We start from the raw sequence: 25,725 nt of genomic DNA, 5'->3' as shown, positions 1-25,725 counted from the left end.
TTTATTCGGCGATCGTCCAGTACATTTGTGGCGACATCTATCCCGCGAAATACGAACGACTTCAAACTACGTAATTAGAGACGTAATTACTGACGTATGCTACATCGCGCTATCAGAGTTTTCAAAGTGATTAAGTATATATACAAGATCCCGACAACAATCGTCGGGGGCGTTAGCCCGCCAGACACAACACCCGTCTGGCCGGAGGATCCTCCCTTTTCGATGCCCGACGTGATTCTTCACACCAAGTTCCTCTCACATTCCCCAAACTGGTGACCCCGAGCATGAACATCAGCGCAGCCTTCGCAAGTTACGTCATCGTGACGTCATCATCACTACCTCAAGCTTTCAAGCAGCGAGTTATACAGCCAGCCAGCATCCACGGCTACTACGGGTATCCTGACCACCAGCATGCAGCGGACGCGCATTCCTGGTCATCACCCACAGCCTTCTCAGCGACTTTGGCACAGCACACTGCACTTCGGCCGGTCAGCAAGCAGAGACGCACTTCTCTCCTGGTCGACGCAGCAGCCAGCCACTACGCAGCACTGCACCACTCCGACTCACTGGAGCATATGCAGCATCACCGCAGACAGTTCCGACTCACCGTGAACTATGCGGCATCTGGTTCCGACTCACTGGAACATTCCACTGGCCCGGCAAGCATCACAAGATGAATGGACGACTTAACCTGCTATCGACCTCCGGTCTCGGAGGGGAGTGATGTGGCGACATCTATCGCGCGAAATACGAACGACTTCAAACTACGTAATTAGAGACGTAATTACTGACGTATGCTACATCGCGCTATCAGAGTTTTCAAAGTGATTAAGTATATATACAAGATCCCGACAACAATCGTCGGGGCGTTAGCCCGCCAGACACAACACCCGTCTGGCCGGAGGATCCTCCCTTTGCGATGGCGGACGAGGAATTCAACACCATGTTCCTCACACGCATCGCTAAACATTTTTTTTTTTTTACTTTTTCGATGACTGCGGTGTTCGGCCGACCCGAGCGGGGGTCATCTTCCAGTCTCTCTGCCTAGTTGGAATAGGCGTGTCCATCGTTTAACCATGGCTGACGACGGTCCAGATTCTCCGTATACACTAGAAGTTTCTTCAAAAATTTCTTTTGCTATTTTCCCCTTTTTAACAAGGAATTTGATGACGGCGCGATGCTCAAACTTCGTTAAGTGCAGTGATGACTCAGACATGGTGATGTTTACGGTTCAATTACTCAAAGCGTAATGAAGCTAATGACGTGAAACTTCGCTTAGATAGTGGGTAGATGTCGTTCAAATAGTAACCACCGGATAAGTAAATACGACGATAGTACGACTGTAAGTACCCTAGGCTCAGAACTTTTCAGCCGCCCCTCGTATATTAATTATTCGTTTATTAATATGATAATGTTTAAGATGTTTACCTCCCTTTTTAGAAAAAAACCTCACAAATACTCCACATAAATTGTATATCACTTTATAGATAATTGCTTCATCATTCCAGCCTATTGCAGTCCACTGCTGGACATAGGCCTCCACAAGTTCGCGCCAAAAATGCGTGAACTCATGTGTGTTGCCCATAGTCACCACGCTGGGCAGGCGGGTTGGTGACCGCAGGGCTGGCTTTTTCGCACCTAAGACGCTGCTGCCAGTCTTCGGCCTGTTGTTTCAAAGCCAGCGGTTAGATGGTTATCCCGCCATCGGTCGGCTTCTTAAGTTCCAAGGTGGTAGTGGAACTTTGTTATCCCTTAGTCGCCTCTTACGACACCCACGGGAAGAAAGGGGAAGATAATTGCTTGCTCTACCGGCATCAACAACTAAGAAATTTATTATTGCTATTGTTTTTGTAAATGAATTAATTATTAAAATTATATATATGACCGCTTCAATTTTGAAACAGCGTCAACGTGATTGACGGTCGATAATTTTTTTTTTTGTTCAATTGCAAATCAACTCACGTATAATAATGCTTTTTTGTAATTTTGTAAAGTGATAATTATTACACTTATTTAGTGCGAACTATTCGCACAAGTATAGTTAGTTATTACATAATACCGTTAATTTGAGTGAGATACTACTACACATATGAATACGATATAGTCTGTGCTCTCACCGTCCATAATGATGTTGATCCACAGTATCTGCATGGCATTGAGAGGGTTGGGTACTCCCAACAATGTGGCGAGGGCAACTAGCGATAGAGCTGCGATAGACGTCGACAGCTGGAAGCGGACGAAGTTGCGTATGTTGTAGAAAATACACTTGCCCTCCTCGATTGCCGAACTGGGGATTAAAATTTTCCATTATTAGTATATTACTAAGATATTCTTTACATAATGACTAGTCATTATATATCTAGATATACCCATAGACAGCATTAGCGGCCATTTAAAACACACTATCTGTTTTTCTCCAGTCAAAACTTTTTACACACTTTTTATTTTATTTACGACGCCAGAGGGAATTAGTACGCAGGGAATTGCGGAGTGTTATTGTGACATGATGAAATCTGACTGAGGTGATGACAGAAAATATCCTGCTGCAAGCCTGGAACAGCCCAACTGGGAAAGTACCTCAAACTTACTGTAAACTTCTGTTACAGCTAGATAACACTGCTCTCAAGATGTTTTGTGCTAATGTGGTGAGTTAGATGCCTAGAGCTGATAGGGAGTGTCGGAAGTAGGGTCGACAACGCGCTTGCAATGCTTCTGGCGTTGTCCATAAACCGCGTATGCTTGGTTGCCGTAGCCATATAAAAAAGTACTTACATAATAGTAGCGAAGTCATCGTCAACTAGGATCATGTCGGCAGCCTCCTTGCAAACGTCGGTACCATTCCGACCCATCGCGATACCGATGTCCGCTCTCTTCAGGGCCACGCCATCGTTTACACCGTCACCTTTTGAGTAACGTGATCATTAGAAACAATCGGACGAGACAGACTTTCATGTATTCGCGTTTAGAAAATAGTAACTCAGTTTAACCACGCCCCTTCAATAAATCGCCAACCAAGCAAACAAACCAACCATTAACCAACCAAAATCGTAGTAAATTAGAACGCCTGTCTGAAAGGTTTAGTTCAACTGGTATTCAAGAATATGGCGGTCTAATCCATCTCTTCAAAAAAACTCCAAATAACATTGGCAATATTTCAGCCAAAAAAGTAATGGGCAATGAATATTCAAAATGGTTTTCTAATCAAAAGCATTTATTGTGATTATAATAATGTAAAATATTACATAACGAGATATTTAATTACGTATTTATATTATGTGTAAAACTTACCAGTCATTCCTACAATGTTTCCGAGTCTTTGAAGGGATTTGACAATCGACAGTTTATGTTTTGGCGTCACTCTGTAGAATACTGTCACCTGGGGTTTAGACAAATTGATTGAAATAATACCATTTTCGTTTATTGATGAGTGGTGTCGCGTCGATTCGCGATATTCCATAGACAACCCAGCTATGACATGTAACATCACTATATTTTGACAGCCCGCCAATTTACCGACCTGTCTGTGAGTATGACATATTTCTTTCTTTTCACATGCGGGTGATCGGCGAAGGTGGACGCGGATTTATAAATGAAAGTAAATAGTGTTTAAAGTAGAGTGTTTTACCTTTATAACAATAAATTGTTATTTAAACTAAAGCCAGAGAAGTCCAACGAGTCACCTTCACTGAAAGCTAAGTACCTAAGTATCTAAGTATATAAGCCGTTAAGTATTTGGGTTTCTACCGAAGTATTTAAGCTTGAGTTTCTAAGTATATAAGAATCTATCCTCTAAATGTTAACCGTTTGATTATAGTTCGATATATGACATATATGACTTCTGGTTGTTAATAAATGCAGGTACATAATGAATGATGTCTTCCTAGACAAACTATACTGAAGGACGTCTTCCTTGACACACTGAGAATGGCACCTCGGTTGGTGCAGGTTGTGGTGCTTGACGCACCAGAGAATGTAGGACCTAATGAATTCCCTTTGAGGAACAAGGACCCCTTGTATTGGGGCAAGGTTTAATGAATTCCCTTTGAGGGACAAGGACCTCTTGTATTGAGGCAAGGATTAATGAATTCCCTTTGAGGGACAAGGACCCCTTGTATTGAGGCAAGGATTAATGAATTCCCTTAGAGGGACAAGGATCACTAGCTTGAGATGGTTTCACTATGGACACAAGGAATTCCCTCTACAAGGGACAAAGGTTGTTAGGACTAAATATAACCGTGTGGCATGAAGGTGCCAGCCATATCTCGAACTATACCATGAATCTATTGTTTACAGAAACCCAAAGAGAAACGAGGTGACTCTGACCACCCCGGTGGTCAGAGGTCTGACCTCATGGGCCAATGGCGTTGCATACAGCAGCGTCATTGGTATTTTAAACTTACAGGATGCGAAGCAGATCTCATTGACATGACTAGACATCTCGAGTCATTGGTAACGGAACAGACTGGAGAAGATACCGGATCATGAACTTAGGTGAGTGTGAACACTCGATTTCTGAAATTTATTATCCAGACAATATCCTTTTGTCGCGGTAGAAGTCTGGAAAGCATCATGAGAACAATAATGTAGATAAAACGTCGCGACAAAATATGGTGGAGATGCTGGGATTCGGTATCTTCAAAAGTCTGTTCAGTTCCTCATCTAAAAAAAAAAAAAAAAAACAAGAATGACTATTGACTTTATTGACTTATCATGACATATATGAACAAAACATAATGAATAATAAAAGGAAATGTCGGTAAAAAATAAAATAAAATGAAAAATGATGAAATGAAAATAAGGGTTGTGAAAGTTGCGCGTTTACGCGCAGAGATGGCGCTGAGAGTGTACTTTGTACTTGTTTGCTAACAATGTTTTCTTTAAAGAAAGCAAGAATTTCCAGGATTTACGAAAGGTTATACATTTTCAAAAATTGTGTTTGATTTAAATAACTTGTTTATATGTGTAATAAAATAGAACCTGTACATATTAAAATAATAATAAAAACCTAAATGGTAAAAGGAAATGGCTCGTAGGCGGCGATGGCGGCGTTTCGTTTCCGGTCAAAGTAGAATGAAGTCACATTATTTCATTTAATTACGAAAACACTAGTAATTAGTGATTTATTTATTGTAATGTTTTGGAAAATAAGAAAGTGAATTTTAAGTAGTTAAACTCTGAGAAAACTACAAGATTATCAAGTCAAAGTTTAATTAGAATTGTGATTGACGAGTTTAGTGTTACCAGCATGTGACGAACTCCGAAATGTTCGGGAAAAAATTACGTGACGTATTTATATTAAGATGATTAAGATAAATTAAAAACAGGCTTTATGAGGTAAATACTGTTTATTTACTTTGTGTGTTAACTATTTAATTATTTACGATTTTAAATAAACAATAGAAAAAATTGAGTAATTTGGAGGCGAAAGAAAAGTTCCCTTCGTACACTCTAGATAAAAATTGCGTAAGATAAGTTTTGACTGTGGCAACATTCTTTTTCACTTTGAAATTCGTTGAATCGTTGTTCTGTTGTAAAAAGTTTACTTTTAACTTGCAAACTTGTAAAATACTTATACTTAATTAGCGAGGTCGAAATAAAAGACCAGCTTAGTGAAAGTGATTAACAATTACGGTAAGTTTTAATGTTTTAAAGAAGTTTTCGTAGCTTTGCAAGATAAACTAGGTGCTGCGAAATAGTCCGTGCGATTGTAGGCGCGGCGTCATGAAAGAAACCGGTAAAGGTTTTTGTAACAAACTACATTACAACCTGGTGTTGGAGTTCTATAATCATCACGTTTATGTGAAGTAAAGTGAGTTCGATCTTGAAATCCATTCCGGCGACACGAACATGGTGGCATAACAACGCCATTGAATTTACGCAGAATGAGAAATATTTTCAATTTAAAACCTTTTAATTCGCTACCTACCTGGATCGAAACAAAAGAAACATTGTGTTTTGTCTCGTGGTTAGAGAAAATATCGAATCTACGAATATTTGTTTCAACTAACTTTCTAGAAAAATTTAAAGTAGGTACTTAGGTATTTACTTAGGTGCTTACTTAAGTCACTTATGAGTAATAAGTAGGTATGTAGTTAACTTGCTGTTTGATATCCAATAAGAATCTTAAGTCTGGTTATTTTTATTAACATAACTCTTTCAAAATTTGAGTTACACTAAGCAGTGAAGATTGTAGAACTTAAGAAACTAAATTGTTATCAAACTAGGTAATCACATGTAGATATGTGTGACTATTCAGGTTGAAATAGATGTCCTAGGATAACTTATCATAAGAGAGCCAGGGTCTGTAGCCCTATAATACTTAACGTAGTGTACATGGTTATATGTACATTATGGTTACTTCAGTGAAAGGTTTAATGAAACTATGTTATCATTGTTCTGCATATTAAGTATCAATCTCTGCTTGTGTTTCTATCAGTCATAACAAATAAAACTAAATAAGCTCTGAATTTTGGTGATAAAATTGGCAAAATAAAATATAAAATTATAATTTAAACTTTGATACTTCAAAAAAAAAAAAAAAAGGGGTAAAATTAAAAGGTAATCAAATCTTTTAGACTAAATAGATGAATAAAATAAATAATACATTTTTAGTTATTGTCATGGATATAAATATTGAAAATAAGGTTGTATTTGTAAATAAGTTTTCAAAGTGTGCGATGTGCCAGAGATCTTGGTACATATTATAATAAATAGGTGTAGATACTTATATCACTACTTAGAGACAAACAAATCAATACAATGAATGAAATTGAATAAATAAATTGAAAATTACAATTCATTTTGCAGTAATTTTATCTAATTTACAAATTGTAGTTAAGCCTACAAAGTATCTCATTTTTATCAATTATAAGAATAAAGATTATTACTGTAATTTCAGCAGTCAAAATGGAGGCTGTATTTCTGTCACGCCTCCAGGATATAATAACTCTCATGGAAAGAGTGACTGCCCAATGTGTGGGATTTTTGACCGAGGATCTGGTTGACCAAGATAGAGGAAATGCAGAAGTTGCATGCAAAAAATTAGAAACGTTACACACTAGATTTTCTACTGAGCTAAATAGCTATTTTCGTCTGGTTACTGAACCATCAGCTGATGATATTTCCAAATTCAGTACTATTCAACTACAATCTGAAGAAATCCTCACGGAGCTAACTCTGAAATTACAAAATACTGTGACTAAACCTGAAAGGGTTGGAGATGGGGTGCGAATAAGCAAGCTACCCAAATTGAGTCTACCTGAATTTAGTGGTGACATACTACGATGGCAACAATTTTGGGACCACTTTCATTCGAATATTGATTGTCGAGACATACCGGACATCGACAAACTTCTATATCTGAAATCTTCTCTTAAAGGTGACGCTCTCAGAACGATCGAAGGCCTAGAAACGACTAACAAGAATTACCCGATTGCTATAACTATTCTTAGAGAACGATACGGAAAGGAAAGCCAGATAATCGATGCTCACTACGCGGCATTGTATAAAATTAAAACAGCAGATAACACTCCAGCAGACTGTCGCAGAACACTTAATGAAGTGGAACGCCATGTACGAGTTCTAAACTCCCTCGGAGAAAACACAAATCATAACCATCTTCGATTTATAATTATAGAAAAATTTCCACGAGAAATAATCTATGAAATGAAAAGGGCATTGAAGACTGACACAACTGAAGAAATAAGAAAGCAATTAGAAATTATTGTGTCGGCTAAGGAAGATGCCAGTAGAATTACTCTAGAAAATACCAAGGAAATGCCTCACTACACAGTGGAAGCATTACACGAATCGAGCACTTCAAGCTTAAGGTGTAGGCCAAGACCAAAGGAGAGAGAAAATAAATATAGATCTAACAATAATAAGTTCCCAACCAAGAGAAAGAACGAAAACCAGAATTATTCTAAATCCGTAGAACCAGATCGTAAGAAGAATATAATGACATGTATTTTCTGCGGAAACCCTCATTTTAATGGTGAATGTAGAATAGTTAAGACAATAGCGGAACGAAAGGCTAAACTGCATGATCGCTGTTTCATTTGTTTTAAACGAGGACATCAATCTAAAACATGTAAGAAAAGGAATAGGTGTTTTCACTGTGGAACACATGGAAAACACAATCAAGCTCTATGTCCTAAGAAATTCCCAATTAATCCAACGGATACTAAATACATAAAGACTAATACTATGTTGACATCAGAAGTTCCGGTTACTATATTACAAACTGCTGTTGTACATGTAAGAAAAGAAAAGGATACATTTGAACACGTCAAATGTCGTCTACTCATGGATTCTGGTAGTCAAAGAACCTACGTGACACAGAGGATTGCTACATTACTTAATTTACCTGTACAGGAAGAACATCGTCTTGCTGTGTTCACATTTGGAGCCGAACGGCCACAAGAATATGACAGTCCACTAGTAAAATTCCATATGACAACTCGAACAAACAAGGAGAGAGTACTATATGCTAATGTAGTACCCACAATAACACGAGATGTACCTTACCCTAAAGAGACTATTAGTCACTGCGAAAACATCATGTTAGCCGATGATGGCTCACTGGATGGCCGAGTTGATATTCTAATAGGCAATGACTATTATTTTAGCTTCATGTCTAGCGAAAAGAAACAAATAAGGGAAAATCTGTTTCTGGTCAATTCACAACTAGGATGGATATTAACTGGAAAAACTGATCTCGAACCAACAGATGACTTATCGGTTGTTACCTTCTGTCAGTGCCATGGAGCAGGATATCCATACCTCACCGAACCTGATCTCCCACTGAGGAACACGGATATGAAACTTCTCTGGACTTTAGAAGGAATCGGTATAACTGACTCACCAAAGACCACGACGGAGGAAGAAGCTGTTGATCACTTCAACAAAACCGTAAAATATGAGAACGGGAGATACCAAGTCAAGTGGCCTTGGACAAAATACCCACCAGATCTACCTACCAATTATGGATTGTCGTTTGGTCGATTAAAAGGTCTTTTGAAAAGAATATCTAGAGAAACAATTGAAGAATATAATACAATACTAAATGAACAACTAGAGGCAGGTGTGATAGAAGAGGTTGAAAAACCAGGAAACCCATACGTACAAACGACACCACCAATGCATTACCTTCCCCATCACATAGTTAAACAAGAAGGAAAGAGAGGCAGATTAGTATATGATGCCTCAGCCAAAATCAAGGACCAAAGAAGCCTCAATGAATGTCTTTACAAAGGACCATCTTTATTAGAAGATCTAACAGCGTTAATATTGATATTTAGAACCTATAAAATAGGAATCACTGCCGATGTAGAACGAGCATTTTTACAAGTAGGACTTCAAGAGGAAGACCGGGAAGTCACAAGATTCCTGTGGATCAAAGACATTCATAAAGAAGTTACGGAAACTAACATCTCTCATTTTAGATTTACTAGAGTTCCATTCGGGATCATTTCTAGTCCATTCTTACTTACAGCTACGATACGATATCATTTATCTCAAAAGAATAGCGCTTTGCTTAAAGAGACAATTTAATTACAGGAGTACAGACAGAACGAGAGGCTATGGAACTGTATAACCACATAAATAAGACATTTGAAGAGTTATCGATGAATATAAGGGAATGGACGTCGAACAATGAGCGTTTCATAAAGCAAGTTCCATATCATAAAGCAATGAGGGGAAAGGCTGAAACAAAAGTACTCGGATTGAATTGGAATTTGAAAAACGATACCCTAAAATTGAAATATAAAGAGAATACTATTGTCAAAGAAAATACACCAACGAAAAGAGATGTGTTAAGCACTCTTGCTCGAGTCTACGATCCTTGTGGATTCGTATCACCTCTTGTCTTATCTGCGAAACTAATTTTTCAAGAACTTTGTAAAAGGAAACTAAAATGGGACGATAGAATTCCAGAAGACTTAGCTCTCGCATGGTCAGAAGCACTACGACAACTTAACTTGATTATGTCTATTGAGTCACAGAGGTTTGTTGGTATAGAAAAAACAAATACAGATCTTGAACTACACTGCTTTACTGACGCATCAACCAAAGCCTATGCTGCGGTCGTTTATATAGTTACAAAAAATGGAAGAGCATTTCTAATAGGCAAATCGAGAGTAGCGCCTATCAAGGATCAAGATAATTTAAAAATACCGAGATTAGAACTGTTAGGAGTTTTGATAGGAAGTCGACTCCTAAGATATACTGTAAGAACATTACAAATAAATATAAATAAACTTTTTCTATGGACCGACAGCCAGATTGTTATAGATTGGCATAACTCTAATAAATTACTCCCACCGTTCGTTGCAAGAAGGATTGAAGAGATCAAACAAAATAAACATCTTACCTTAAGATATGTACCAACGGAATTAAACCCTGCAGACGTGGCAACTCGACCTAACAAAACAAAATCTGACGTAGAGTATTGGCTAAAAGGTCCAGACTTCATATCGCAAACGTCAAAGACGTGGCCCAGCCAACCTAATCATCTCTTGTTGGCCCGAGAGGGTCTGTCTGAGACAGATGAAATTGAAGTTGCAAATACTGAAGAGGTAAAAGAACCACAAGACTATGAAAAGACTGAAGAGACAGATAAAACCAAATCAAAAGACCCAGAGGAAGACCAAAGTATATTGTTAAAAATCAAAAAGTTACAAGCAGAATGTTACCCGGAAGAAGTAAAAGGAAAGGTTACAAATCTTAGTAAGAATCTAAAATTATTTAAGGATAAAGAAGGTATATTAAGATGCAAGGGTCGGCTAGAAAACACAGATTGGTCATACGACACAAAATACCCGATATTGATACCAAAAAACTGTAAGTTCACAAACGATTTAATTATAAAGACACATAAAGACAACTATCATGTTGGAGCGAACCACACACTAAGTATTATTCGAAAATTGTACTGGATTCCTCAGGGTAAAGCACAAGTGATGAAAATAATTCGACATTGCTCTAGTTGCGTTAAGCATGGAGGTGGACCGTTCAAACTTCCACCGACTCCTGCACTTCCTCCAGAGAGAGTGAATTATAGCTCACCGTTCACCTTCACTGGAATAGATTATCTTGGACATATTTTCGTCAAAAATACAAATGGTACTGAGAAGAGATGGATATGTTTATTTACCTGTTTGGCTGTAAGAGCGGTACATTTAGAAATAGTTAAAGACCTATCAGCCGAAGAGGGACTTCTTGCTTTAAGGAGATTCATTTCAACAAGAGGAGTCCCAACAATGATCACATCAGACAATGCAACACAGTTTAAGCTTATCTCAGAAATATTAACAAACACATATTGTATCGAAAACAATATTAAATGGAGATTTATACCTCAATTAGCACCATGGTTCGGCGGCTACTATGAAAGATTAGTAGCGCTCGTAAAACATTGTTTGAAAAGGACGTTGCAGAAGCATCTACTCAACGATAGTCAAATTAATACCATAATTAAAGAGATCGAAGCTATTTTGAATACTAGACCGCTTACTTGTGTCGACTCAGAAATGATACATATCTTGAAACCAGCTGATTTCCTAACAATGGGAAAATGTATTACCACGGAAATGACTTATAAAGAAACTAGCTTGGAAGGCACAACAACAAAGGTTGATCTAGTAAGAGGTTGGAAGAGAGGTCAAAAAATTTTAGAAGAGTTCAAAGAAATATTCTTAAACCGATACCTACCCAGTCTTCGAGAAAGGTACAACAATTCTACCAAAGAATCACGAATCACATCACGTTTAGAGCCTAAAGTGGGACAGATAGTGCAGATTAAAGGAAACACAAAGAATCGAGAAGATTGGAAAGTGGGCAAAATAGTATCTCTTGTAGAAGGAAAGGACAAACATTGTAGAATAGCTAAAGTTAGAGCTGACAACAAAGAATATACAAGATCAATCTCACAACTGTACCCGTTGGAGATTGAAGAAAACGATTCTCTACCGTTAGACTCGGTCGAGAATGTTGCTGGTCGTACATCACAGTGTAGTCCTGTTGGCTTCGGGAGCGAATTTCCTATTGAAGAAACCAAAGTTATTGAACAAAATAAAACGGGTATAACAAAGAAATCAAAGGAAACTGAAACGTCACAAAGTGAATTTGAACTTGATGAGGAAACGGAAATATCTCAGAATACTGATGGTGTAACTTTAGAAAATGACGATGTAAGAAACCAATTAATAGAACAACGAGGTAATAAAGACAGTGTAGAGTCACAAGAAAAGAAAGATCAACAAGAAGTAGAATGTGAATTTGAGACAAATGAGAGACCGAGACCGATGCGTGTCGCCGCCACGAGAGCCATAGAAAAGATCCGAGAGTGGACACGCAACCTAGTAAACTTACTTTAATTTTCGCCGTCGGGAGTGTCGCGTCGATTCGCGATATTCCATAGACAACCCAGCTATGACATGTAACATCACTATATTTTGACAGCCCGCCAATTTACCGACCTGTCTGTGAGTATGACATATTTCTTTCTTTTCACATGCGGGTGATCGGCGAAGGTGGACGCGGATTTATAAATGAAAGTAAATAGTGTTTAAAGTAGAGTGTTTTACCTTTATAACAATAAATTGTTATTTAAACTAAAGCCAGAGAAGTCCAACGAGTCACCTTCACTGAAAGCTAAGTACCTAAGTATCTAAGTATATAAGCCGTTAAGTATTTGGGTTTCTACCGAAGTATTTAAGCTTGAGTTTCTAAGTATATAAGAATCTATCCTCTAAATGTTAACCGTTTGATTATAGTTCGATATATGACATATATGACTTCTGGTTGTTAATAAATGCAGGTACATAATGAATGATGTCTTCCTAGACAAACTATACTGAAGGACGTCTTCCTTGACACACTGAGAATGGCACCTCGGTTGGTGCAGGTTGTGGTGCTTGACGCACCAGAGAATGTAGGACCTAATGAATTCCCTTTGAGGAACAAGGACCCCTTGTATTGGGGCAAGGTTTAATGAATTCCCTTTGAGGGACAAGGACCTCTTGTATTGAGGCAAGGATTAATGAATTCCCTTTGAGGGACAAGGACCCCTTGTATTGAGGCAAGGATTAATGAATTCCCTTAGAGGGACAAGGATCACTAGCTTGAGATGGTTTCACTATGGACACAAGGAATTCCCTCTACAAGGGACAAAGGTTGTTAGGACTAAATATAGAGGTGTGGCATGAAGGTGCCAGCCATATCTCGAACTATACCATGAATCTATTGTTTACAGAAACCCAAAGAGAAACGAGGTGACTCTGACCACCCCGGTGGTCAGAGGTCTGACCTCATGGGCCAATGGCGTTGCATACAGCAGCGTCATTGGTATTTTAAACTTACAGGATGCGAAGCAGATCTCATTGACATGACTAGACATCTCGAGTCATTGGTAACGGAACAGACTGGAGAAGATACCGGATCATGAACTTAGGTGAGTGTGAACACTCGATTTCTGAAATTTATTATCCAGACAATATCCTTTTGTCGCGGTAGAAGTCTGGAAAGCATCATGAGAACAATAATGTAGATAAAACGTCGCGACAAGTGGAATATATCAAAATTTCTAGAAACTACATCTGTTACGACAAAAATATGATTTTAATAGTATTTACGCAGCAGTATTATTTTTAACCCGGCTAAAAGAAGACAGACTCATTCGAGTAACCAAATTATATATATGATATACTATATTTGATTTGTTAAATTGACTGCACTATTATTGATATCTACTGGTCCAATTTTGACATTTCTATAATCTTAGTTACTTTTAACATTAGTCGGTAGACCGACTCTTAATAGATTAAGAAATGGACTTTTCTGAAATCAGGAAACATGCTTGGAAATGCTTTTAGGTTATAGTTGAAATATCCAGAAGATATAAATGTGCCATTTATAAAGAATTACTTGATATATTATGTATTAGTCCCTTACCGTATCAATAATAGCATCAAGTTCATCATCAGACATACTGTCCAGTTGCTCGCCAGATAGGGACTGCGAGTGTAACACATCGAGTCCGACCATTTGAGCTGAAACAATTATCTTTGTATTATTTTTAAGCCATTATTAAATATAACGACTATTTTGATCGATCGCGTATTTTGAGCGCTTGGCATCTAAATGGGGATCACTGTGCACATCGCATAATTTAGATCAGCAGAACAATAAAACAAAATGAAATATAAGTATTTAATGCTCATTAAATATCTATACACATTCCACAATCTTCACTCATTGATAACGCGTTGGCGTTGCAGTCACAGCATTCGTGGGCTCGCTTCCTAATCATGACAAACATGCCACCTGCGCGGCGCGGCGCTCAAGATCCGTGCCGCGAGCTACACTCACGCCGCCCTGAGCACGTACCGACGGCGAGCGCGGTGGGGCGCGCGTCCCCGGTCAGCATCTTGACGGCCACCTGCGCGGCGCGGCGCGGCGCTCAAGATCCGTGCCGCGAGCTACACTCACGCCGCCCTGAGCACGTACCGACGGCGAGCGCGGTGGGGCGCGCGTCCCCGGTCAGCATCTTGACGGCCACCTGCGCGGCGCGGCGCGGCGCTCAAGATCCGTGCCGCGAGCTACACTCACGCCGCCCTGAGCACGTACCGACGGCGAGCGCGGTGGGGCGCGCGTCCCCGGTCAGCATCTTGACGGCCACCTGCGCGGCGCGGCGCGGCGCTCAAGATCCGTGCCGCGAGCTACACTCACGCCGCCCTGAGCACGTACCGACGGCGAGCGCGGTGGGGCGCGCGTCCCCGGTCAGCATCTTGACGGCCACCTGCGCGGCGCGGCGCTCAAGATCCGTGCCGCGAGCTACACTCACGCCGCCCTGAGCACGTACCGACGGCGAGCGCGGTGGGGCGCGCGTCCCCGGTCAGCATCTTGACGGCCACCTGCGCGGCGCGGCGCTCAAGATCCGTGCCGCGAGCTACACTCACGCCGCCCTGAGCACGTACCGACGGCGAGCGCGGTGGGGCGCGCGTCCCCGGTCAGCATCTTGACGGCCACCTGCGCGGCGCGGCGCTCAAGATCCGTGCCGCGAGCTACACTCACGCCGCCCTGAGCACGTACCGACGGCGAGCGCGGTGGGGCGCGCGTCCCCGGTCAGCATCTTGACGGCCACCTGCGCGGCGCGGCGCTCAAGATCCGTGCCGCGAGCTACACTCACGCCGCCCTGAGCACGTACCGACGGCGAGCGCGGTGGGGCGCGCGTCCCCGGTCAGCATCTTGACGGCCACCTGCGCGGCGCGGCGCGGCGCTCAAGATCCGTGCCGCGAGCTACACTCACGCCGCCCTGAGCACGTACCGACGGCGAGCGCGGTGGGGCGCGCGTCCCCGGTCAGCATCTTGACGGCCACCTGCGCGGCGCGGCGCTCAAGATCCGTGCCGCGAGCTACACTCACGCCGCCCTGAGCACGTACCGACGGCGAGCGCGGTGGGGCGCGCGTCCCCGGTCAGCATCTTGACGGCCACCTGCGCGGCGCGGCGCTCAAGATCCGTGCCGCGAGCTACACTCACGCCGCCCTGAGCACGTACCGACGGCGAGCGCGGTGGGGCGCGCGTCCCCGGTCAGCATCTTGACGGCCACCTGCGCGGCGCGGCGCGGCGCTCAAGATCCGTGCCGCGAGCTACACTCACGCCGCCCTGAGCACGTACCGACGGCGAGCGCGGTGGGGCGCGCGTCCCCGGTCAGCATCTTGACGGCCACCTGCGCGGCGCGGCGCTCAAGATCCGTGCCGCGAGCTACACTCACGCCGCCCTGAGCACGTACCGACGGCGAGCGCGGTGGGGCGCGCGTCCCCGGTCAGCATCTTGACGGCCACCTGCGCGGCGCGGCGCTCAAGATCCGTGCCGCGAGCTACACTCACGCCGCCCTGAGCACGTACCGACGGCGAGCGCGGTGGGGCGCGCGTCCCCGGTCAGCATCTTGACGGCCACCTGCGCGGCGCGGCGCTCAAGATCCGTGCCGCGAGCTACACTCACGCCGCCCTGAGCACGTACCGACGGCGAGCGCGGTGGGGCGCGCGTCCCCGGTCAGCATCTTGACGGCCACCTGCGCGGCGCGGCGCTCAAGATCCGTGCCGCGAGCTACACTCACGCCGCCCTGAGCACGTACCGACGGCGAGCGCGGTGGGGCGCGCGTCCCCGGTCAGCATCTTGACGGCCACCTGCGCGGCGCGGCGCTCAAGATCCGTGCCGCGAGCTACACTCACGCCGCCCTGAGCACGTACCGACGGCGAGCGCGGTGGGGCGCGCGTCCCCGGTCAGCATCTTGACGGCCACCTGCGCGGCGCGGCGCTCAAGATCCGTGCCGCGAGCTACACTCACGCCGCCCTGAGCACGTACCGACGGCGAGCGCGGTGGGGCGCGCGTCCCCGGTCAGCATCTTGACGGCCACCTGCGCGGCGCGGCGCTCAAGATCCGTGCCGCGAGCTACACTCACGCCGCCCTGAGCACGTACCGACGGCGAGCGCGGTGGGGCGCGCGTCCCCGGTCAGCATCTTGACGGCCACCTGCGCGGCGCGGCGCTCAAGATCCGTGCCGCGAGCTACACTCACGCCGCCCTGAGCACGTACCGACGGCGAGCGCGGTGGGGCGCGCGTCCCCGGTCAGCATCTTGACGGCCACCTGCGCGGCGCGGCGCTCAAGATCCGTGCCGCGAGCTACACTCACGCCGCCCTGAGCACGTACCGACGGCGAGCGCGGTGGGGCGCGCGTCCCCGGTCAGCATCTTGACGGCCACCTGCGCGGCGCGGCGCTCAAGATCCGTGCCGCGAGCTACACTCACGCCGCCCTGAGCACGTACCGACGGCGAGCGCGGTGGGGCGCGCGTCCCCGGTCAGCATCTTGACGGCCACCTGCGCGGCGCGGCGCTCAAGATCCGTGCCGCGAGCTACACTCACGCCGCCCTGAGCACGTACCGACGGCGAGCGCGGTGGGGCGCGCGTCCCCGGTCAGCATCTTGACGGCCACCTGCGCGGCGCGGCGCTCAAGATCCGTGCCGCGAGCTACACTCACGCCGCCCTGAGCACGTACCGACGGCGAGCGCGGTGGGGCGCGCGTCCCCGGTCAGCATCTTGACGGCCACCTGCGCGGCGCGGCGCGGCGCTCAAGATCCGTGCCGCGAGCTACACTCACGCCGCCCTGAGCACGTACCGACGGCGAGCGCGGTGGGGCGCGCGTCCCCGGTCAGCATCTTGACGGCCACCTGCGCGGCGCGGCGCTCAAGATCCGTGCCGCGAGCTACACTCACGCCGCCCTGAGCACGTACCGACGGCGAGCGCGGTGGGGCGCGCGTCCCCGGTCAGCATCTTGACGGCCACCTGCGCGGCGCGGCGCGGCGCTCAAGATCCGTGCCGCGAGCTACACTCACGCCGCCCTGAGCACGTACCGACGGCGAGCGCGGTGGGGCGCGCGTCCCCGGTCAGCATCTTGACGGCCACCTGCGCGGCGCGGCGCTCAAGATCCGTGCCGCGAGCTACACTCACGCCGCCCTGAGCACGTACCGACGGCGAGCGCGGTGGGGCGCGCGTCCCCGGTCAGCATCTTGACGGCCACCTGCGCGGCGCGGCGCTCAAGATCCGTGCCGCGAGCTACACTCACGCCGCCCTGAGCACGTACCGACGGCGAGCGCGGTGGGGCGCGCGTCCCCGGTCAGCATCTTGACGGCCACCTGCGCGGCGCGGCGCTCAAGATCCGTGCCGCGAGCTACACTCACGCCGCCCTGAGCACGTACCGACGGCGAGCGCGGTGGGGCGCGCGTCCCCGGTCAGCATCTTGACGGCCACCTGCGCGGCGCGGCGCGGCGCTCAAGATCCGTGCCGCGAGCTACACTCACGCCGCCCTGAGCACGTACCGACGGCGAGCGCGGTGGGGCGCGCGTCCCCGGTCAGCATCTTGACGGCCACCTGCGCGGCGCGGCGCTCAAGATCCGTGCCGCGAGCTACACTCACGCCGCCCTGAGCACGTACCGACGGCGAGCGCGGTGGGGCGCGCGTCCCCGGTCAGCATCTTGACGGCCACCTGCGCGGCGCGGCGCTCAAGATCCGTGCCGCGAGCTACACTCACGCCGCCCTGAGCACGTACCGACGGCGAGCGCGGTGGGGCGCGCGTCCCCGGTCAGCATCTTGACGGCCACCTGCGCGGCGCGGCGCTCAAGATCCGTGCCGCGAGCTACACTCACGCCGCCCTGAGCACGTACCGACGGCGAGCGCGGTGGGGCGCGCGTCCCCGGTCAGCATCTTGACGGCCACCTGCGCGCGCCGCAGCGCTGCGATGGCGTCCCGCGCCGACTCCCGCGGCGGGTCGCACACGCCGCACACGCCGGTGTACGTCAGGCTCTCCAGGCTCGGCCCGCGGCACAGCGCTATTATACGCAGACCTGTCGAAAATTACGTCATCATCATCATCATCATTACAACCTATACAGTCCACCGCTGAACATAGGCCTCCACAAGTTTACGCCGAAAATAACGTGAACTCATGTGTTTTGCCCATAGTCACCACGCTGGGCCGGCGGGTTGGTGACCGCAGTACATTATGTACCAAATCAAAATTTAAAATTTCTGCTTTTATACGCAGACGTGTCGCAAAGTAGAAACTAAAATCAAAATCTATATTTTCTGCTATGATACGCAGACCATAACCAAAATCTAAAATTTTTGCTATGAGATGCACAAACCATAATCAATAATATAATATATTCTTTATTGCACTTTACACAGCACACACTTTTTTTTCTGCAATAATACACAGACCAATCGCAAGGTAATTAATTATACGCGCTACGCTTCAGCCTGTAATATAACGCTGCTGGGCATAGACCTCTTTCCCCATCTACGAGAAGGATCAGAGCCTTACCCACCACGCTGGTCCTCTGCGGGTTGGCGGATATATTCCCTACTATAAGTAACGATCGCTATCAGGTATCTTTGGTAACAACCGGGACCGACTGCTTATCGTGCTTTCCGAGATACTTCGGGGAGACCCACAAGGACTGCGTAAACACCAAGACCACCGCAAACACCTGTATGGCCAATACAAATGTTTGTCATGTGCCGGGGTTCGAACCCGCAACCGCCAGCGCAACAGCCACAAATCAATGCTGTGACCTTTGCGCCAACGCGTCGTCAAGCAAGGCAATTATCGATATCAAAATCAAAATTTTATTTTATCTTTAAAAGCACTTTTAATTCGTCATTTTAAAAATTATAATTTATATTGGTCCTTGGTATATAACTTAATTTATTTTAATATCTATACTATACATTAATGTATATGATAATAATGATTAAAGAAATAATATAAATGATTATTCTAAAATGATATGATTCAAAAAAAAAAAAAAAAAAATAACATGGTTGTAATTTATGAGGAAAATTCCACAATTTACACTTATTTGACCAATTCTATTAACTCCGTAAAGGAAATCAGCTTCCTTCTCATTTGTCAGATAATTCTTGTCTTACATTTCTACCTAAAACTTTAAAACCAAGTTCCTAAATTCTTACCCATTCGTCCAATATTGTACGCCTCGTTGAGAAAGTCGGCTTGCTTTTCTTTAGTGATTGGCGCGTAGTTGCCCGAACTATCGATATAGTTCGTGCAGAGTGGCAAAACTTTTTCTATGGCACCCTTCACGAACACTTCCTCTTTGTATATTCCATCGTTGAATTTTGGTGCACATTTCACTACCATCATCTTAGTCTCGGAACTAGTTAACAAGAGATTATTATTAATCAATAAGGCAAAATTTAAAAAAAAAATGTTAATGTAGTTAGGAAACTTTTTTGCCAACTTGTTTTTAGTGACGAAATTTACATCTACCCATTGTAATATCAAAAATTCTAACACTCTATACTAAGTTTTCAGTCTTAGTTCGTAAATTGTTAAAAAAGTGAATTCTGTATTATTATTGAATAATAAAATTCTTTAAACACAAACTTTTTATTAGTTTCACAAATTTCATACTTTATTACCAAAATTACAAATAATCCATTAGAATTATTACTTTTTATTAAGAAACACTTCAAAACTACCCATAAAGTTGGTAGGAAACCACTTACCTAAAAGGTATTTCGTTAAGCCTAGTGTATTGATCCCTCAAGTCACGCATATTGTTCTTAAAGGCGCAGGCAAGTAAAGCGCCCTCTGTCGGTTGTCCATACAAAACATCATCGCGAATAACTGCATTATTGCATATCACGCCCACCTAAAATTGGACATATAATACTTAAAAGAATATTCATTTTTCTGCATGATGGTTTTTTGTTTTACCGGTTCGTTTGGTTTTTTTTTTTATTATTGTTGTGAACTATAGGTCCCACAACACTTACTTGAGTATTAAGCTTTGATCGAAGGAACAAATACACAAAGCATTGTAAGTAAATCGCACAGAACTCCACCTGCTAAAGCTCATATCTCCATCTTAACTATTGCAGCGTGATTTCCACATAAAATTACTGTTTCTACACCAAAGATTTGGGATTCGATCCTCATCCCGAATCTCGGTATACTATATAATTACCACTGTGTAAATTTACTAAAAAATATCTCTATCAGTTCAGCTTATTGCAGTCCATTACTGGACATGGGCCTACCCAAGTTCGACCCAGATAATCCTCATCCAGCATCCACCGGCAATCTATATCAGCCAAATGTTTTCTAAAATAGGCACTGAGTTGCCTACATTAGGAATTGACAACCGTTTGTGTATGTCGAACGTAATTATGCATTTATCCTGTAGCATCTGACTGTTGGGCATAGGCCTCTTTCTCCGTGTAGGAGAAAGATTGGAACTTAATCCATCACGCTGCTCCACTATGAGTTGGCGGATATGTTCCCTACTATTAGTTACGATTTCTATCAAATATATATGATAACAACCTGGACCGACGGGTTAACGTGCTCTCCCAGGCAGGTCGGGATACCCACATGGACAGACATCCAAACCGTAAAGAAATATTTGTACAAATATAAATATCGATCCCGAGCGGGAATCGAACTCGCAAACCGTCGGTGTTTTAGGCGGCCACTCGCACCACTACACCAGAACGGTTGTTAAATGTAATTAAATTTATACTCAATTACGCATAACCTACCTCCAGCATACTATTGACTCCCATTCTCGCGACATCCAAATCTCTTCCCTTATACGCCCGTAACTGTATATCTCCTACAGCGCTGTAACCCGCACCCGTAACTTCCGCTATATGACCGCCAGATGTCGATAGTGTTGTTACCGTCATTTCGTTTTTCGTCAAAGTGCCTTAAAATATTTTTACGTTTAAGTATTTATGCCATGAAACAGTCTGTATAATCATCATCATCACTACAGCCTATTGCAGTCCACTGCTGGACATAGGCCTTCACAAGTTCGCGCCAAAAATGGCGTGAACCCATATGTGTTGCCCATAGTCACCACGCTGGGCAGGCGGGTTGGTGACCGCACGGTCTGTATAATAACGTCGAAATATTACGTTTTATGTTTATTCAAATTTACTTAAACAAAACGTTAGCTAGAGCTCGTTTATGAAAGCTTATATCAATAAAAAAAATCTCGCAAATTGTTAGTGCGCGTAGTCGCAATTTTGGTGACCAATATTACTGGCTGAACAGTTTCGATTTATGAATTCGTCACAGCGTTTGTAGAGCGTTACAGAAACATTGATTTGACAAAGTTAACGAAAGATATAAAGACCAACTGTGGCCATTTCGTATATTATGACTGTATATTATCACAGCATCACCATAATCACAGCAGCCTTTCGCAGTCCACTACTGGACATAGGTCACCACAAGTTCACGCCAAAAATGAACGTGAACTAATGTGTTTTGCCCATGGTCACCACGCTGGACAGGCTGGTTGGTGACCGCTGTATATAAACTAATGGACATATATACAATTTTAATTTCTAAAGATAGTTAAATATATTTTGTAATCTCAAGTAATAGTTCTTCTGCTTCTTGTTATTAAGTCTTACACATAATATCAGGAAATCCTTTACTAAGAGTATAATTTTAGAACAATTATATAAAATTTCAATAATAATTTACTTATAATGTAATAAAAATTAGCAATTACCTGTTTTATCGCTGCATATAACGTTTACACATCCAAGAGTTTCAACAGTCGGTAGTTTTTTCACGATGGCGTTTCTTTTAGCCATTCGCATGACACCCAAAGCTAATGTTACCGTTACAACGATTGGTAAACCTGAAATAAATATATCATCGTTATTTAGCTATTCGTTATAAACTTTTTCACTGGATGATAATATGGCAATTAATATGATAATAATATTAATATGCAAGAGTAGTAAAAATAAAAAATAAAGTTCTTCACACATTATAGAAGGTTACCTCAAAATTGGTCCTTTTCAAGACCCAATGAAGTAATTATTGACATTTTATAAAATGATACCTAGTTGGTTTTATAGAGATTTAATCTGATGCAAAAAATATAATTTAGATCGGTTTCTCTCGAAACGCATCAAAATTAAAAAAATATATATTAATTTTAAAAATCTTTTACCTTCGGGTATTGCAGCGACCGCTAAACTCACGCCAATCGTGAACATTTCCTGAATAGCCTTCCCTTGTAACCATCCAGCTACCATAATGAAGCCGATTATGCAAAACGAATACATAGACAGCTGTGTTCCAAGAGTATCCATGGAACGTTGGAGAGGCGTCTTTGGAGATTCTTCAGCTTGCATCATACGGAACATATCTCCAAACTCGGAACGCTCTCCTGTACTGACTACTATACCCTATAACGCAAATGTCATAATCATATATCAGTAAAGTTATGTAACAGTTAAGAAAATCCTTCATCTATCTGTTAGGGTGAAGATTTAGCATTATGCTAAGTGGCAGATTCGTGAAATGATTATTGCAAATAACTAAATTAACTGAGGTAGGGCACAGCAGGAATTTCCTGCTCAAAATATGGAGCAGCACGACTGGGGTAGTACCTCGACCTTACAGAAGATCACAGCTAAATAATACTGTTTTCAAGCAGTATTGTGTTTCTGTTGGTGAGCAAGGTGACCAGAGCTCCTGGGGGGGGATTGGGTATAGGGTCGGCAACGCGCTTGCGATGCTTCTGGTGTTGCAGGCGTCTATAAGCTACGGTAATCTCTTACCATCAGGTGAGCCGTACGCTTGTTTGCCGAACTAGTGACATAAAAAAAATAACGCTTTCTTCTTGGATGAATTCTTAAACGGACACCCTGACTTCTTGGACAAGTTCTTATAAATCAAAATGTATTTAATTTAAATTAATCAAGAATTAAGATATTATTCCATATTTCTAGTTACAAATCGTCGAGTTCAGCAGAAAAGGGTCATAGATCATAATGGACATTCACCTTTGCGTTTCCACATCTAACAAGGGTACCCATAAAAGCAATATTGTCCTTATTAACTCTGCCGGCAGACGCTTTGTTGGGCAGGACGCTCTTAGCAGCCGGTTCAGTTTCTCCAGTAAAGGAAGATTCGTCTATTGCTAAATCGGTGGATTCATATAGCCTCAAATCTGCAGGTACCCTATCACCTACATTCAGGTGTATTATGTCACCAGGAACGAGATTGCGAGCGAGGAAATGTTCGACACTGCCTTCTCGAAGACTGAAAGGGAGATTTTATTAAACACGTTTTCATTGAGGAACACAATAGTAAATATCATTGTCAAAATTTGAAGCAATCCAACCGGGGATGTGTCTCATTTTTTTAGAATATCAAAGTTCAATAATGTTGCTTTCTAGTGGCGTTGTTTCTGCGGTAATTAAAGGCCGATGTATACGTAAGGTGTTTTCGGACGGAACGGGACGTGAAGTTTTTGAAATATCGTTTCATTGAAAATGTAAACGGAAGAACATACATAACGGACGCACGGACGGGACGGGAACGTGAAACGAACGGAGAGGAAAAAATATCGTCGGCGACGATGTTTAGTACGTCCCGCCCCGCCTGATTCCGCTGCGTATGCGTAGTCGCTTCATTCGCTCCGAGGAACTAAAGTAGGAAAGCAAATGCATTTGTTACCAAGTTACTGTCACGGTGCGTATGCATTAAAATCCCCGTTAGTGTTTATTAACCACGCTCCCCGTCCCGTCCACGTACTAATACCGTCCCGTGAACGTTACGTAAGCAGCGGCCTTAAGGTAGCCAGAGCTCCTTGGGAGGATAAGGCGTTAGGGTCGGCAACACGTTTGCAATGCTCCAGTTATAGCAAGTGTCCGCGGGCTATGGTATCCGCTTACCATCAAGCGGACTGTACGCTTGCCTGCCACCTTTATAGTATAAAAACCACCATATATCAGTAGGTAATTATATCAATAATGACAATATTTAATAATTTGACTTGTATTGATTGATTGTTTGATAGCTATCGATTGATAGCGGCACTGAAAAAATGTTGATTACGTCAATGTGACGTAGTATGGACAAGAGACGAAGCTAATTTATTGGTGTCATTGAGATACAAGTAGAAATTAATAATTGTAGGTTGCGAACAGTTTGATACCACATAATCAGAAATATCGCTAGCTTTACTTTTATTTATAAATAATACATTAAAACAAATATAATTTTAATTTGAAAAATGACGAATCAAAAGTGCTTTTTCAGCCCAATTGATTAAATTATTTTTTTATTTGATTTAATCGGTAGTTGGGGTTAATATAACTAATTATTAAAATACATAGATTTTTTTTTAAAGTTACAAATTAGTTTTATACTTAAACTTAAATGTTTTTATTAAATTTTATTAAATTTTAACAGTATCTTTTATTTATTATTACGTTTTTTATTGTACTGACGATTATAAATAAATACAACATACACACATGGTCATCTGTTCCTAAAGTAAGCAACTTAATGCTTGTGTTATAGGTAACAGCCGACTGGCATATCTATTTTTTTTTTCAATAAACACACAAATAAATATATATATTACACGCAGACTCGTGGTGGGAATCGAACCCACAACCCCCGGAGCAGAAAGCACGGTCACTACAAACTGCGCCAAATGACTATGCCTGTGGCATATGACGATATTGTACGAGGCGGTCATTTTAAAATAAATTAAAAAATGTAACAAAATTTTAATGTGCTTCTACTGAGTATCGTTAACAATTTTATTCATTTCAGACCAAGTTTCATATAATGTAAATAACTATTTTTATACTTCAATTACAATCAGTACTCTAAAGAGCTTCATAACATATTTTTGTCAATATTCTTCTTTAAGATTACAAATTTGTGCACTGTTGGCTTTGAACAGTTCTTCCACTTAATTCAGTACAATAATATAAAAAAAAGTGTGTACTTATGTACGAACTTAAGAAGTTATACTTCATTGGCTAGCTAACTTCACGTTGCTAACTTCTTCTCCGTTGACTAGCTAACTTCAGGGTATCAGGGTATTCGTAAAAATTTACTTAAATAATTTTTCCTTAATTCTTAATTATGACAAATAGATAAAACTAAACCACTTACTCAAAGAAAGACTACGACTACATTTAGTTTGATAAACTCACCAGTTACAGGATGGTGGTACTAGTTTGTTGAGCTCCTCGAGCGACTTCTCCGATCGATACTCCTGAACAAACGCTACTGTTACCACTATCATTATGGCCACGGTTATAGAAATGGCATCGTCGAATTGTCGCATGCATATGCTGACCACTGCGGAACCTG

General features: G+C 43.4%; 1 protein-coding gene across 1 annotated transcript in view; it reads right to left on the bottom strand.

Moving 5' to 3' along the window:
* LOC123659574 (calcium-transporting ATPase type 2C member 1) overlaps nt 1-25,725 on the bottom strand; it is a 69,780-nt gene that overhangs the window by 4,152 nt on the left and 39,903 nt on the right. The window contains exons 4-15 of the mRNA XM_045594782.1: nt 25,566-25,722; nt 23,394-23,652; nt 22,556-22,793; nt 22,106-22,237; nt 21,123-21,289; nt 20,088-20,233; nt 19,533-19,735; nt 18,224-18,403; nt 13,954-14,051; nt 3,289-3,376; nt 2,773-2,902; nt 2,118-2,287 (exon numbers count right to left, since the gene is read on the bottom strand). Coding sequence (XP_045450738.1) covers nt 2,118-2,287; nt 2,773-2,902; nt 3,289-3,376; nt 13,954-14,051; nt 18,224-18,403; nt 19,533-19,735; nt 20,088-20,233; nt 21,123-21,289; nt 22,106-22,237; nt 22,556-22,793; nt 23,394-23,652; nt 25,566-25,722 — 1,968 coding nt within the window. The remainder of the gene's footprint in view (nt 1-2,117; nt 2,288-2,772; nt 2,903-3,288; nt 3,377-13,953; nt 14,052-18,223; nt 18,404-19,532; nt 19,736-20,087; nt 20,234-21,122; nt 21,290-22,105; nt 22,238-22,555; nt 22,794-23,393; nt 23,653-25,565; nt 25,723-25,725) is intronic.

Source organism: Melitaea cinxia, chromosome 14, assembly GCF_905220565.1.
Source record: "Melitaea cinxia chromosome 14, ilMelCinx1.1, whole genome shotgun sequence".
Classification (NCBI taxonomy): domain Eukaryota; kingdom Metazoa; phylum Arthropoda; class Insecta; order Lepidoptera; family Nymphalidae; genus Melitaea; species Melitaea cinxia.
Note: the sequence above shows the minus strand (reverse complement) of the source record. Positions and strands in the feature narration are given on the sequence as shown.